Source organism: Sphaerodactylus townsendi, linkage group LG08 (assembly GCF_021028975.2).
Source record: "Sphaerodactylus townsendi isolate TG3544 linkage group LG08, MPM_Stown_v2.3, whole genome shotgun sequence".
Classification (NCBI taxonomy): domain Eukaryota; kingdom Metazoa; phylum Chordata; class Lepidosauria; order Squamata; family Sphaerodactylidae; genus Sphaerodactylus; species Sphaerodactylus townsendi.
This window is the reverse complement of record NC_059432.1, coordinates 83,265,998-83,281,875: the sequence shown is the minus strand read 5'-3', so window position 1 is coordinate 83,281,875 and position 15,878 is coordinate 83,265,998. Positions and strand designations below refer to the sequence as shown.

The window sequence follows — 15,878 nt, the reverse complement described above, 5'->3', positions numbered from 1 at the left end:
CCCACCCCCCCCCCCCCCCACCCCCCCCCCCCCCCACCCCCCCCCCCCCCCACCCCCCCCCCCCCCCACCCCCCCCCCCCCCCACCCCCCCCCCCCCCCACCCCCCCCCCCCCCCACCCCCCCCCCCCCCCACCCCCCCCCCCCCCCACCCCCCCCCCCCCCCACCCCCCCCCCCCCCCACCCCCCCCCCCCCCCACCCCCCCCCCCCCCCACCCCCCCCCCCCCCCACCCCCCCCCCCCCCCACCCCCCCCCCCCCCCACCCCCCCCCCCCCCCACCCCCCCCCCCCCCCACCCCCCCCCCCCCCCACCCCCCCCCCCCCCCACCCCCCCCCCCCCCCACCCCCCCCCCCCCCCACCCCCCCCCCCCCCCACCCCCCCCCCCCCCCACCCCCCCCCCCCCCCACCCCCCCCCCCCCCCACCCCCCCCCCCCCCCACCCCCCCCCCCCCCCACCCCCCCCCCCCCCCACCCCCCCCCCCCCCCACCCCCCCCCCCCCCCACCCCCCCCCCCCCCCACCCCCCCCCCCCCCCACCCCCCCCCCCCCCCACCCCCCCCCCCCCCCACCCCCCCCCCCCCCCACCCCCCCCCCCCCCCACCCCCCCCCCCCCCCACCCCCCCCCCCCCCCACCCCCCCCCCCCCCCACCCCCCCCCCCCCCCACCCCCCCCCCCCCCCACCCCCCCCCCCCCCCACCCCCCCCCCCCCCCACCCCCCCCCCCCCCCACCCCCCCCCCCCCCCACCCCCCCCCCCCCCCACCCCCCCCCCCCCCCACCCCCCCCCCCCCCCACCCCCCCCCCCCCCCACCCCCCCCCCCCCCCACCCCCCCCCCCCCCCACCCCCCCCCCCCCCCACCCCCCCCCCCCCCCACCCCCCCCCCCCCCCACCCCCCCCCCCCCCCACCCCCCCCCCCCCCCACCCCCCCCCCCCCCCACCCCCCCCCCCCCCCACCCCCCCCCCCCCCCACCCCCCCCCCCCCCCACCCCCCCCCCCCCCCACCCCCCCCCCCCCCCACCCCCCCCCCCCCCCACCCCCCCCCCCCCCCACCCCCCCCCCCCCCCACCCCCCCCCCCCCCCACCCCCCCCCCCCCCCACCCCCCCCCCCCCCCACCCCCCCCCCCCCCCACCCCCCCCCCCCCCCACCCCCCCCCCCCCCCACCCCCCCCCCCCCCCACCCCCCCCCCCCCCCACCCCCCCCCCCCCCCACCCCCCCCCCCCCCCACCCCCCCCCCCCCCCACCCCCCCCCCCCCCCACCCCCCCCCCCCCCCACCCCCCCCCCCCCCCACCCCCCCCCCCCCCCACCCCCCCCCCCCCCCACCCCCCCCCCCCCCCACCCCCCCCCCCCCCCACCCCCCCCCCCCCCCACCCCCCCCCCCCCCCACCCCCCCCCCCCCCCACCCCCCCCCCCCCCCACCCCCCCCCCCCCCCACCCCCCCCCCCCCCCACCCCCCCCCCCCCCCACCCCCCCCCCCCCCCACCCCCCCCCCCCCCCACCCCCCCCCCCCCCCACCCCCCCCCCCCCCCACCCCCCCCCCCCCCCACCCCCCCCCCCCCCCACCCCCCCCCCCCCCCACCCCCCCCCCCCCCCACCCCCCCCCCCCCCCACCCCCCCCCCCCCCCACCCCCCCCCCCCCCCACCCCCCCCCCCCCCCACCCCCCCCCCCCCCCACCCCCCCCCCCCCCCACCCCCCCCCCCCCCCACCCCCCCCCCCCCCCACCCCCCCCCCCCCCCACCCCCCCCCCCCCCCACCCCCCCCCCCCCCCACCCCCCCCCCCCCCCACCCCCCCCCCCCCCCACCCCCCCCCCCCCCCACCCCCCCCCCCCCCCACCCCCCCCCCCCCCCACCCCCCCCCCCCCCCACCCCCCCCCCCCCCCACCCCCCCCCCCCCCCACCCCCCCCCCCCCCCACCCCCCCCCCCCCCCACCCCCCCCCCCCCCCACCCCCCCCCCCCCCCACCCCCCCCCCCCCCCACCCCCCCCCCCCCCCACCCCCCCCCCCCCCCACCCCCCCCCCCCCCCACCCCCCCCCCCCCCCACCCCCCCCCCCCCCCACCCCCCCCCCCCCCCACCCCCCCCCCCCCCCACCCCCCCCCCCCCCCACCCCCCCCCCCCCCCACCCCCCCCCCCCCCCACCCCCCCCCCCCCCCACCCCCCCCCCCCCCCACCCCCCCCCCCCCCCACCCCCCCCCCCCCCCACCCCCCCCCCCCCCCACCCCCCCCCCCCCCCACCCCCCCCCCCCCCCACCCCCCCCCCCCCCCACCCCCCCCCCCCCCCACCCCCCCCCCCCCCCACCCCCCCCCCCCCCCACCCCCCCCCCCCCCCACCCCCCCCCCCCCCCACCCCCCCCCCCCCCCACCCCCCCCCCCCCCCACCCCCCCCCCCCCCCACCCCCCCCCCCCCCCACCCCCCCCCCCCCCCACCCCCCCCCCCCCCCACCCCCCCCCCCCCCCACCCCCCCCCCCCCCCACCCCCCCCCCCCCCCACCCCCCCCCCCCCCCACCCCCCCCCCCCCCCACCCCCCCCCCCCCCCACCCCCCCCCCCCCCCACCCCCCCCCCCCCCCACCCCCCCCCCCCCCCACCCCCCCCCCCCCCCACCCCCCCCCCCCCCCACCCCCCCCCCCCCCCACCCCCCCCCCCCCCCACCCCCCCCCCCCCCCACCCCCCCCCCCCCCCACCCCCCCCCCCCCCCACCCCCCCCCCCCCCCACCCCCCCCCCCCCCCACCCCCCCCCCCCCCCACCCCCCCCCCCCCCCACCCCCCCCCCCCCCCACCCCCCCCCCCCCCCACCCCCCCCCCCCCCCACCCCCCCCCCCCCCCACCCCCCCCCCCCCCCACCCCCCCCCCCCCCCACCCCCCCCCCCCCCCACCCCCCCCCCCCCCCACCCCCCCCCCCCCCCACCCCCCCCCCCCCCCACCCCCCCCCCCCCCCACCCCCCCCCCCCCCCACCCCCCCCCCCCCCCACCCCCCCCCCCCCCCACCCCCCCCCCCCCCCACCCCCCCCCCCCCCCACCCCCCCCCCCCCCCACCCCCCCCCCCCCCCACCCCCCCCCCCCCCCACCCCCCCCCCCCCCCACCCCCCCCCCCCCCCACCCCCCCCCCCCCCCACCCCCCCCCCCCCCCACCCCCCCCCCCCCCCACCCCCCCCCCCCCCCACCCCCCCCCCCCCCCACCCCCCCCCCCCCCCACCCCCCCCCCCCCCCACCCCCCCCCCCCCCCACCCCCCCCCCCCCCCACCCCCCCCCCCCCCCACCCCCCCCCCCCCCCACCCCCCCCCCCCCCCACCCCCCCCCCCCCCCACCCCCCCCCCCCCCCACCCCCCCCCCCCCCCACCCCCCCCCCCCCCCACCCCCCCCCCCCCCCACCCCCCCCCCCCCCCACCCCCCCCCCCCCCCACCCCCCCCCCCCCCCACCCCCCCCCCCCCCCACCCCCCCCCCCCCCCACCCCCCCCCCCCCCCACCCCCCCCCCCCCCCACCCCCCCCCCCCCCCACCCCCCCCCCCCCCCACCCCCCCCCCCCCCCACCCCCCCCCCCCCCCACCCCCCCCCCCCCCCACCCCCCCCCCCCCCCACCCCCCCCCCCCCCCACCCCCCCCCCCCCCCTCCCCCCCCCCCCCCCACCCCCCCCCCCCCCTTCATCCCCCCCCCCCCCCTCCCCCCCCCCCCCCCTTCCCCCCCCCTTCCCGCCCCCCCCCCCCCCTACCCCCCCCGCCTCCCACCCTCCCCCCCCCCCATCCCCCCCCCCCCCCACCCCTCCCCCCCCCCCCCTCCCCCCCCCCCCCCCCCCCCCCACCAGGGGTAGGGAACCTGGGGCTGTCCAGAGGTTCAGGAGCTGCAATTCCCATCCGGCTCTGTGAGCATGGCGAATTGGCCATGCCTGGTGAGGCTGATGGGAATTGTAGTTCCTGAACAGCTGGAGAGCCGCAGGTTCCCTACCCCTGAAATGAATACTACAAAGAGTTTTTAAAAACCTTAATAATTTAACTACTTTTTGAAATTGTACACTTGTTGTATCCACAACGTGATGTCATGGTAATCGGCATAACGTATGTTAACTTTGTTGTAGCAACGCCATGACATATAACATAGAGTGCTGACACCCAATAGGAGTTATGGCACCCATCAGTATGGGTTGTTTTTTTTACTGGTGCCCAATTTCTGTTTCCCCAAAGCAAACAGCGAGTCTTGCTTTTCCTCCATTTCACTGGAAAGGAGGTGCTTCAGAAGACCTCAGGAGTCCCCTTTGTTTCTACAGGAAGCTCCCATTCAAAAACAGCTGTCTCCATCACAAGATGATGGTGGCTTGAAACCTCCTAACATTTTGTAGAAATTCACCATGTTTTGTGATAGGATTCACTTTGTTATGGCACCCACTACCAGTGCTCAAAATTTCAAACGTGCCCACAGGTTCATCAAGAGTAGAGGCCCTGTCATATACCCATATAGTTATCTAATATGGGAATGGGCACAAATTCCCCCCAGAAGAAGATTATTGGTGCTACATTTCTCTTTGATAATTAGAGGATGAAGACCAAACAGTGATGCTTAGCTTTAAAATAACATATTTAAAGTTACAGTACAATATATGTCTAGCTGATAATTTACTCAATACTAGAATAGACAAAGTAGCTGTTATCTTCACTATTCTACATTAACCTTATGAACAGGTAAAACAAATCCTTCAGCAGATATATTCCTATCCTGCCATATGAAAATGGGTTGAAACATGTTATCATCTTTATTTTGTTGATGATGGTAATTGGCAAATATCCAAGTCTAATTTGCTGTAATATTTCTGTTGTGACTGAGAAGTCTAATAGTATCATATAAACATATGGATGAAATTAGTCCTTAACAGACTGCACAGATATTTGAAGCCCATTCTCACCCATGCTGGGCCACCACTTACTACAACTTTACCAGAATGGTGTAATCCTGTAGCCAGATTACTAACTAGTCCTAGAGCATACGAGGTAAGTACACAAATTGCATATGTGTGTGTTGCATTAGTTTGGGGAGCTGTTATAATGATTGTTTTAAATTAATATAAAATATGATATAGATCTCAGCTTGCCCTCAATGGAAGCTCACATCATTCATGCCAAGTCTACATTATTGGTTTCTGAACCTAAAAGACCTTGCTTGACTTCAAGTCATGTGAAGAGTCTTTGTTCCATTTCTCAGCCAGTTCAGATAACCACACGATGCTGAGTAGTTTCATGTAGAATTAAGCACATGAGTACATATATTCCTCACAATTCAACTATAACATCAGTGTGATATTGTGAAGCTGCTTAGTAATACTTGAATATTGCATTCCTCCCCCCCAAAAAAAAAGAAAGAGTTGATGATTGCGTAATCCTGATGGAAGAAGTAGAAAATATGTGGAGATCAACTTTATTTTTCTGATATCCTCTTAAGATAGGACCTGGTTTAAAATAATTCCTAACCCAGGATATTATACTCACAGTTAAGACATACCCAAAACAGGATTTAATTAAACTAACTTTGGTTAGTATAATCTTTCAAACACAGACTGTCCATTAATTAGGTTCATTAGGGTACATAAAACCAGGTTTTGAAACCATGGCTAGAAGTTTATTAGCCACAGTTAGGCACATTATGTATAAATGCTGATATTCTAACTTAACCCTGGTTTGTTCCCCAGCACCACCCTTGCTGACATACAGGCTGGAATAACAACTAGATTTATGCATCCAGATATACCTGAGTCCAAAACAAGTACCTCAGGTTAGCCATTTTTTCTCAGCTGAGGTATATCCAAACCAACAAAAAAAAACTTACTTGAAGAATTCTAGGAGTAATGAAAAATTACCTCCTGTAATTTCAGCAGTGGTTTGGGGAGGGAAGGAGATTCCCCAAAGCTTATGAAGGCTTCCAAAACCTCACGAAGCCTCCTGTAACTGCTCACAATTCCCTGAGCACTGGACCAAACCTTGAAAAGAATGCAGGCAGGCCAGGCAGCCATTTCCGGTCAGCTGTCAACGCTTAGGTAGATTCAGGTAAGCTCTACTCTGCAATGCAGACCTGGCTGTCAAAGTCCTGTCCTGCAGCTGCCTCTTTTCCTTTTCATTTTAAAAAACTGAAAAGCTCATGAGGTGTTGGGGAGCCCAGCTATGAACTTGTAGTCGGCCCTCCTAAGTTCAAAACTTGATGATTGAGGATGCCAGGGGTTGGAATGCAAATGCTCTTCCAAGTTTTCCATTTTAATTTCAGGTGAGTATTTTTAAGGGCATCCTTTCAGAGTGCCAAAGTTTCAGAACCTGAAAATTGCCAGAAATGTTTTCTGAAAGGAAGCTCCGTCTCCCAAAATTCCAGCATAGCCAAAAGCAGGCCCTGCAGAAAAAAAACAAACCAAAATTAAAATGGTAATTTTTGAAGTGATCCTTGATACCAGCCACAGCTCTTCAGGGAAATGAGGGAAAGAGCAAAAGTAATGATACCTTGAGGCAAACCAGTATATGACAATCTGGAAGTGGAATCCAGGTTTTGCAAACTCACCATAGTTAAAATTTACTACATTTTAAAATATAAAAATGTCTGAGGCAAGCCAGTGGGCACATACAGATCTTGCACTACCCAGTTCTCTTGAATGGAAAGGATAATTTCTCAGAGCACAGGAGACTGCCTCATCCGGTGAAATGAATGAGGCAGAACCTTCGCATGCATGGACGCTCTCTGTACACATCCAAGTTTTTGCACAAGATGGGTCTGCAAGTATTTTAGTTCTGCATAAGATTATTTATGGTGAAAATTCTTTAACTATCTTAAAATGCTGCTCATTGTTCAGAGCCTAAAGAGAAGTGTGAAGTTTTAGATTCTTTTGTAGTGCCTTTCCCATTTTCTGTTACGATAATGCAACTTATCTGATACAGAAATTCAATAAGCCATCCAAATCAAATCAAGCCCAGCCTAATTGGGACAGTACAAAGCCATCTTGTGAGACTTTTGTCTTTCATTGATGAGTAATGTTGGTTTCTTTTTTCTTAAAAAATAAATGTAGGAGCAACTGAAGGATGATGATATGGACTATATTGTCGATAACGATGAACTGGCAATAACTTGTGCAACCTCAGACTCTGCTCCGATGCCAGCACAAGGCTCAGGAGATGCACCCCACCCTTTGAGCAAAGAAAATATTTATGAAGGGGATCTTGGCTTAGGAGGGTATGAACTCAAAGCTGAATCTACTCCTGGGGAATCCTTAGCCTGAAGTCCAGCGAAACTATACATGACAAGCAGCACAAGAAGGAATGCAAGCCATGCTTATTCTGCAGAGTTAGCAAGAAGCTCAAATTATATTAACATCATAAATGGAAAAGAAGTACAACTTTGCTGAATCTGTCCCTGAAGCCTGGGGCAATGAGAATTTATTACCATCCCATATATTATAAACTACAGTTAATTTTTTTGACAGGGGCCATTTTTAATAAAGGAATTGAGGGCACTGCCTGTCCGCTACTGAGAAATGAGATGTGCACTCATAGGATGTGATTCCCTTCTTCTAAGCTGGATCCCAATGATTCTCTTGCACTAAGTCTTCTTTAACAGAGAAAGATTTCCTCCAATGCAGAAGAACTGTTTTCCAATGAAAGAAGATTTTTCTCACTCAAATGAAGAAGAAAAAAAGAAGAGTTTGGATTTATACTCTGCTTTTCTCTGTTGTAAAGAGTATCAAAGTGGTTTATAAGCTCCTTCCTTTCCTCTCCCCACAACAAATGTAGGTGGGGCAGAGAGAGGTCTGAGAGAACTGTGACTAGCCCAAGGTCACCCAGCAGGCATCTTGTGTAGGAGTGGGGAAATACACCTCATCTACCAGATTAGAGTCAGCCACTCATGTGGAGTAGTGGGGAATCAATCCTGGTTCTTCACATTAGTTTACACTCTTAACCACTACACTATGCTGGCAAGGTTTTCTTGGTTGAAGGATGTCTTTCTCAGTTGGAAGACTTGGCAGAAGGGAGTGATAGGATCCAACCCACCTTCTCTCATCAGGTGTCATGATTCATTCTTCATTCTCACACATGTACAAAGATCTTTGAATATTTTTCTTCTGATTCATTAAACTGAGGAAAGGATAGGAATTGGCCAGGCTGCTCCATGCTCCAAATGTCACCTGTGACATGAAATGGACAGTTCTTCTGAATAAGCTGATGGACTTGTTTTCCCATCACTGTTGCACAGCTTTAGGATTCTTTCAGCCTGCGGCATTTTGCTGACAAAGGGTTAATGATGTCATGCACAAAAATTCTGGGCATTGATATATGAGCTGCCGAACCCTAAACAGATCGATAAGAGAGGCACTTGATATTATTATTGTGATTGAGCATGATTGTCAGCATAGACAGCAATTATACTCTCTTTGCCAATCTATTTGTCGCCACTCCTGTGCAATAACTTCATAATGCAAAGTCATGTGCTGAGCAATTTTTCATCAGGTTCTAAAGTTCAGTTATTGCTTATGGAATCTGTGTGCATACAAGAAAAAGACAGAGAAAGGCAGAGAGCGGTGCTTAAGAATTATGAAGTAAGGTATGCAAAATATTTTTTTTCTCACAATCTGCCATCTTAGTGAAGAATGAAACAGCCTTATATGCATGACCATTCTGCACTCAGCATGAAGAAAAGGTCATCTGAATCATCCATCATGAGCACATAAACATCACTGCTCATTAGGAAAGGCTGTGGGGAGTTTTAAACACTGCAGTCCTAAACAGAGTTACATCTGTCTAAGCCCATTGACTTCCATGGGTTTAGCAAGGTATAAATAGGCTGAAAGAACAACTTGTGCTTCTGAAAAGATATATCTGAATGGCCCACTAGTGGCATGCACTGAACTACATGCACTGATGGTAATGGCTAAGATGGTTATTGTTAAATACATGTTATGGATAAGGTTGCTAGATTTCTTCCTGGAAGGACTCTGGTGCTTTGAAAAGGTCCATGATAGGCAAGTTTTTTTGACCAACCTGTCAAGTCCACTTGCTCCTATGAACCACAATATCTTACACATTATGATCAGTATCTAGAGGAATGTTAGAGGGATAGTATCCAGCAATAGCTGTATTGGAAGACAGAACAGGAATTGCCAGCTAGGGCATGAGGCCTCCGTAGTGGGCTGGATCTACATTTTTAAGGGGGTCCAAAGTACAAAAATGACACCTCCTATACATTATTTACATATTTTTCTTTATATGTGTGTATATAATCAACATATATAATCAAGAACTTTTAAAAACAGAATAAATTACATTGACTTCTATTAAATGTTAATGCATAATTACACTTTTACATTATTTTACCAAGCTATAATGTTTGAATTTTCCCTCAAACCCCTACCCTGCACACATAAAAATCCAACCCAAGGAGCAAGTTTTTCAGCCTATCCTTTTTCCCAACATTTTTTAAAAAATATAGCGCACATTACTTTGACAATGGGAAATACCAAACTCATCTCATGCTCCTTTGCAGCCTGATAAAGTACAGCCCAAGAAAAGCTTTATCTGGTCATTATGCTGCTAGAAGCTAAAATGACTAAATAGACTAAGCTCTAGTCACTGGAAAAGACTTTCTGGAAAGACAATAATGTTAGGAAACATTGAAGAAAGACAGTAGGAAAAGAGAAAGACCCACCATGAGATTGACTGACTCAATAAAGGAAGCCACAGCCCTAAGTTTGCATGACTTGAGCAAGGCTGTTTGGAGGTCATTGATCCATAAGTCAGAAGCAACTTGATGGCAGTTAACACATGTGAACAGGCCCTCCATTGTGGTTCTCTCTCTTTTTCCCAAGGTGTAAAATCGGGTTCTTTGGGAAAGGCCAAGCTTATCAGATGAAGGGGCAGGTTTACTCGTGGCCTTTGGAAAAGCCAAGCATAACACAAAACCCAGTTTTAAAGCTGTGGGTGTGGAAGGGAGGGGAGAACAGCCTGTCCTCTTCCCCTTCAACCCATTCAGCTCCAGGCAGCTCCTGGTCTTGCAGTACCTCTGCAGAGCACAAAGCAGGGAGACAGGAAAGAAGAGCACATCAGGCTCCCCAAACTCTTCTCCCCTGTGAGTGTTTAGAACATGCCCAAAACACACACACACCAGAAGTCTCACAGAGCCTACCACAGCTGTTGTCAATGCACAGTCCTTGAAAGGGAGGGCCAGAAGACAAGGATCTGGAAGGTCCTGCAGGTGGAAAAGTGGAGGGTGCCCCAGCTGGGAGAAAGAAGGAGATTAGTGAGGCCAAGGAAGATTACCTGTGATGGGTCCATGGTTTTAAACCAATATCTGTTTGAATATGAAGGGAAAAAGCTGTATGATAGCTATTAGACTTCACAAGATCCCATGAAGAGTAAGCTAGGAGGTTTTATATAGAGACAAGGTCGCTGCATCAAACAGATCAGCTGTTTTTACATTTGAATAGTTAGTTTTATCTTGTAAATAAATCACTCTGTCCCCCAGTGGAACTGTTCAAAACAGGTTTACTTACTTTGTTGCATATTGACAATTAGAAGAATATTTAAGTAGAGATGGCAATTTTTTCACGCAGTTTCAAGTTGTTAAGTTGAAGACAGACAACCAAAGTAATTTTCTCACTTTCACAAGCAGAAAACACTGGCTGAACTGGCAGGAGCATACATACAAAGAGAGGAGAGTTACTGATGGACTGAGAGATCCCAACCAACCAACAAAAGTGACAGAGATAGAAGTATGACAGTTAGAAATTCTTCCAGCCTACACTGGCCCTCGTGTGCTTGTATGCAAGGATGCATAAACCCAACAAGCTGGGAATCCATGTGCCCCATTGCATAGAAACTGATGTCTTTGAATAGCTCCCTCCTTTTTGCTTGCCATAGTCTCACATGACTAACAGACTCAGCTTCTGCCTTACCAAGGGCTGCACTGCCTTCTGAGGCCCAGGGTATTCCTCTCCCTTCCTCTCCCAACTCTTATCAGCAATCTAATCAGGGGAATGGGGCACCTGCACTGCAGAATGAGCCATCTCTTCTACACAGTTGAGCCTCCTCCACCTCCTAGCTGTAGCCTAATTGGGGGAATGCAGCATGTGCACTTCAGAATGAACCATCTCTTCCATGCAATTGAGCCTCCCCACCTCTGAGCAACAGGCTAATTGGGGGAACAAGACATACATGCTGAAGAACAAGCCATTTCTTCTGGGTACTTGAGCCTCCCCCACCTCCTGCTGCTGCTTCCTCTCTGCCTGCTACCTGGGGCACCTGCGCCCCCTTACTGCCCCCTAGACTCATCCCTGCCTCTACATGATGGAGCTATTAGGCTATTTCTGCAATACAGTGTTCTCCCTCTTCTGTGGTAAAATGCACTGTATCTGGTTGTGCATTTCTTCCAGTATTAAAAGGACATTCAATATCTGCAAGTGTTTGGCTCCTCTGGGGCCCTAGGGACATGTGGATTTGTTTTCATTCTCATTGATAATCTGACTTTTTCAACAACAAAGTCTTTTGCAGTTCTACATGTATTGTATGAATCATAACTGTGTGTGAATTTGTTCTGTGTGTGTGTTATGTTAAACCATGAAAGCTATATTGGCTCATCAAGTATATTTACGAACCTTTTCCCAATTGCCTTTGTATTAGAGCAAATGGACAGAAAGGGAAGGGGAAACAGGAACACTCAGAAACACCAAGTAGATTCTAACAGCCGTAGAGAGTCCTTAGTTTTAATCTGTATGCTTTTTGTACATATACACTTCTTTAACAAGGTAGGTAGAAGCAGGAACATTTATCCAGACTGAAATGTTTTCAGTGCATCCCATGATGTGCCTCAAATAATCAACAATTCCCACAAAGACAAGACTTTACAGATGTAAGATTACCCTGAGCAGTTTATATGTACTACTTTGGTTCTTGAAAATCTATTACAGGATGTGTAGGATATACAAACTAGTTGCTTCCAATACATGCATGTGGACATATATCCAAATACATGCATGTGGACATATATCCAAGGTCCCACTGTATAGAAACATCACACAACTAGAAGTACAAGAATCAGTCCAAGGGATAAAATCCAGCAATTCTGGAGAGTGTAAAGAAAGCATCTCAAAATCTTACTGCTCCTGCCACCTTCACACTTCCCGTGATATGAATCGTAGCACTGGGATTCCCCTCATCTGCTTTCTAAGCAAGCTGTTCAACAAAACATGTGGCTGGTCAATCTCACATGTTGTGAAGAACCTCACCCAAAATCTCCAAAAACATTCCCTACAAACATTTAATAGAAGAGGTCACATCTTTAACTACAATTCAGCACAAAGCATTCAGATAAATTGAATACATAGAAATAAGCATGCTTAATTCTGTTCTGGGTTGCATTTTTTTCTTAATTTAGAGAAGCAGCCTCAGGTTGCTGTCACACTGACATAAAAATGTCCTGCCATGACAGTGAAACCACAAGGGAAAGTTTACGGCTCAAAATTAATAATTCTGAATGTTTGTAATCTGTAAGAATAAATGTCAAGTCATCTTGGTGAAATAGTGAATAATTGTAAAGTAGAATGAGTTTTGGTTCATTCGCAGATGGAAACAGCAACACAAACTTAAATACAATCAAGTTTTAATCTTGCTTTTCCAAGTCTAATTAATTTTTGGTGGAATGTAATGCTACAGCAACTGCTTTTAAGCGTACATTTAAAAATGAGAATTCTAAGTAATCTACAGCAGATCAGAAAATGAAATGCAGTTTTATTTCATTTTTTCCAAAACATGAATCAACTTGCTTCAAAGGATTCTAGTCCCCACAAGGAAAAAATAACTTGGTTCCATTCATATATGATCCTGATAAAAAGAAATCATGAATTTATAGCTCCTGGGGATGTTATATTTAGCTGCAAGAAGGAGCAAGAGGAATGAAGAACTTTATGTATGTGAAATTTGGATCAAAATGTATGGAAGGGTTTTCTTCTGAGTGTCTCAGAGAAGGCAGCAACTGTCTTGAATACTCAGTGGCCCAAGGTAAGAGTGGAGATCTTTGCAATAGTACATATGAGAAATGGATAGATAAATCTTTCACCAGAAACTGCTGGTTCATGGAAGACATCTGAAACCATGTGGCATAATAAGAAGTTCAGCAGGCATGTTGGTGCTGGAATGCTTTCACAGGACTCTAAAGCAGCTGTCCTGGGTCCTGTAGTCCTTTTCCAAATATGAGCAAATAACATAAGCTAGATATAGTTTATGGGAAATAGAACTCAGCCCAGCCAATGGATTATATTAAGCTGCAATTTTGTGAACCTTTTTGACTTTGATGCAATTTGAGTGCAGAGGATGGGACGTGCTTCCTCTTCCCCATCCTTCTCCATCTCATCTGAAATCAATCTTGCTCTTCTCCCCACTGGGAGATCAATTTCTCAAGAAGCTCATGGAACAGGAAGCACAAATCAATTTCCCACTCTCAGCTCCCCTCCTCAATTTTTTCTCATGGCTGAAATGACAATGTGATAAAATTCGGGGTGGGGAGAGAGAATAATGCTGCATTCCATATAGAGAAATAAAGTCTAATGTTGCCCTGTGCAACCTGACTCTTCACCATAAATCAGCATTTGAGATTTTGGTCCTGCAAATTTAAGTACAAGCCCAACTATAATTATTTATAGGAACACAGCAGTTTCCCAACACTGCAACTAATTGTGTGTACATGTCCAACAAAAGCAATCTAAATTATTCTCAACTAATTTTTTTAAGGACAGCTGCAATATTCTGTCTATTTAAACCAATGAAATGAAATACTGAGGACTTGTTTGATGGGGATATTTTATTGGGAAAGCCTTTATATTTGTAGTCTTCAGCATTGTGTGTCCCATTCAGGTCTCTCCAAGCAGAAACTCTAATTTTCTACCTGCACACATATGTGATAAGTGTGATCAAGTCACAGCCAACTATTGGGTCTTCAAGATAAGAGATGTTCTGTTAGTGGTTTGTCATTGCCCCCCTCTGTGTAGCAACCTTGGACTTCCTTGGTGGTTTCCCATTCAAGTACTAACCAGGACAGCTTAGCTTCTGAGATCTGACATGATTGGGCCACCCAGGTCATACACAGCTCCAGTGGCTTCCGTCCAATGATTGTGTGACTGTTTCTTTGTGACATTGTTCCATTTGTCTCATCCATACTGACACACAGTATAGTATAATGGTTAAAGATTTAGACTGGAGTGGGGATATGTGACTCTGCTGTCAACCTTCCTCACTAACCTTGGACCAGGTCAGCCTAACCTGCCTCACATGGATGTTGTGAAGATCAACAGGAGACAAACAGGTAACCTACATTGACACCTTGAAGCAAAGACAGCAAATTTATTTATTTATTTATTTTATTTATATTTCAAATTTATAGGCCGCCTCTTCCCCAAGGGGCTCGAGGCGGCTTCCAACATGGCTGTTCTCTGACAGCAGCTCCAACAGCATAAATTAACACATTTAAAATCCAGCATAAATTAACACATTTAAAATCCAGCAACAATCATATACAATTTAAACAATAAACCAATAAAAACGGTAAAAACGGGCGCCCAATCCCAAGGCTAAAGGAGAATTAAATAATAGAAGAGGGAAAAGGGGCCATTTGAATAGAGATCAACAGTGGGCCCGACCCGAGGAAATAACAAGGGATGGAGAATGGCAGCCTCAGTTTCAATTCTGATGTTTCAGTGGGGGGCGCGTAAAACCGCGGCCAGCCTCTCCAAAAGCCAGGAGTGGAATAGCTCTGTTTTGCAGGCCCTCGCAGGAACTCACCAAAGGTCCCTTGCGGGGCCCGGACTGATGGAGGTAGAGCATTCCACCAGGCAGGGGGCCAGAGCCGTAAAGGCCCTGGCCGAGTCGAAAACCAACCGCTTGTCGTCAGCGGGGCGGGGTCACCAACAGTTCAGCCACCCGCTGAAGCGTGAGAGTGGCCCTACGTTGGGACATAAAGAGGGTGATGTCTGGTCCCGTAGGTATAGGGGGCCCCATGCACGGCGTAAGGCCTTAAAGGTTATTACCAACACCTTGAAGAGGCGATCGAACTCCACTGGGGAGCCAGTGCAGACGGCCATAGCACAGGGGTGATATGATCTGAATAATCACCACCTGCACCAGAAGCCGTGCAGCTGCATTCCCTGGACCAGCTTCAGCTTCGGATCAATCGCAAGAGGAAGGCCAGCGTAAAGCGGAGTTACAGTAATCCCTAGCCTCCGAGGTGACCGTCGCATGGATCCACGCGGTGGCCAGGTTAGGGGCTGGGAGAATGGGGGGAGCCAACCGCTACTGGCGAAAGATGAAAGCAACCCTGGGTTACATGGGCCACCTGGCTCTCATTGTCAGAGCAGAGTCAGAAGGCGGACCCCAGGCTTCTGGAGCCAGGGATGTCCGGGGAGCCAGAGTGACCCCCCCCCTTCTACAGAATATGGCTGGCTGGAAATCCCTCGGTCTCTCCCCGGCCCAGCCAGAAGAGGACCTCCGTCTTTGGTTGGATTAAGTTTTAACCTACTCTGCCTCCAACCAACCAGCAACCCGACTCCAAACAATGCTGTAGAGCCGCACTTGCGGAGTTCGTCCCCCTCTCCATCAACAGAATGAGGCTGGGTGTCATCGCATATTGGTGACAGACCAGCCCAAAGCTCCGCACCAGCTGAGCAAGGGGTGCATGTAAGATATTAAATAAGAGCGGGGAAAGAGTAAAGGCTCCCTACAGGGAACCCCACAGCTAAGTGGAGCCCTTTGGGAAGCCTCGATCCCCGCACCACACCTGCTGACCCGACCCTGGAGAAGCAGAGGCAATCAATCACCATTGAAGGGGCCCGGTGCCCGCACTCCAGAGAGCTGCCAGGCGGTGGATCAAAGGTCATGAGTCGACCA

At 54.3% G+C, this 15,878-nt stretch overlaps 1 protein-coding gene and 1 long non-coding RNA gene across 2 annotated transcripts in view; both read left to right on the top strand.

Moving 5' to 3' along the window:
* Positions 1–7,787, top strand: part of SLC9A9 (solute carrier family 9 member A9) — a 334,255-nt gene extending 326,468 nt beyond the window's left edge. The window contains exons 15-16 of the mRNA XM_048506098.1: positions 4,868–4,973; positions 7,025–7,787. Of these exons, the coding sequence (XP_048362055.1) occupies positions 4,868–4,973; positions 7,025–7,234 (316 nt within the window). The 3' untranslated portion in view covers positions 7,235–7,787. The remainder of the gene's footprint in view (positions 1–4,867; positions 4,974–7,024) is intronic.
* Positions 7,788–9,670: 1,883 nt separating this feature from the next.
* Positions 9,671–12,612, top strand: LOC125437985. The gene is made up of 2 exons (XR_007245286.1): positions 9,671–9,874; positions 10,539–12,612. It is a non-coding gene; the product is annotated as an uncharacterized LOC125437985 (long non-coding RNA).
* The last annotated feature ends 3,266 nt before the right edge of the window (positions 12,613–15,878 follow it).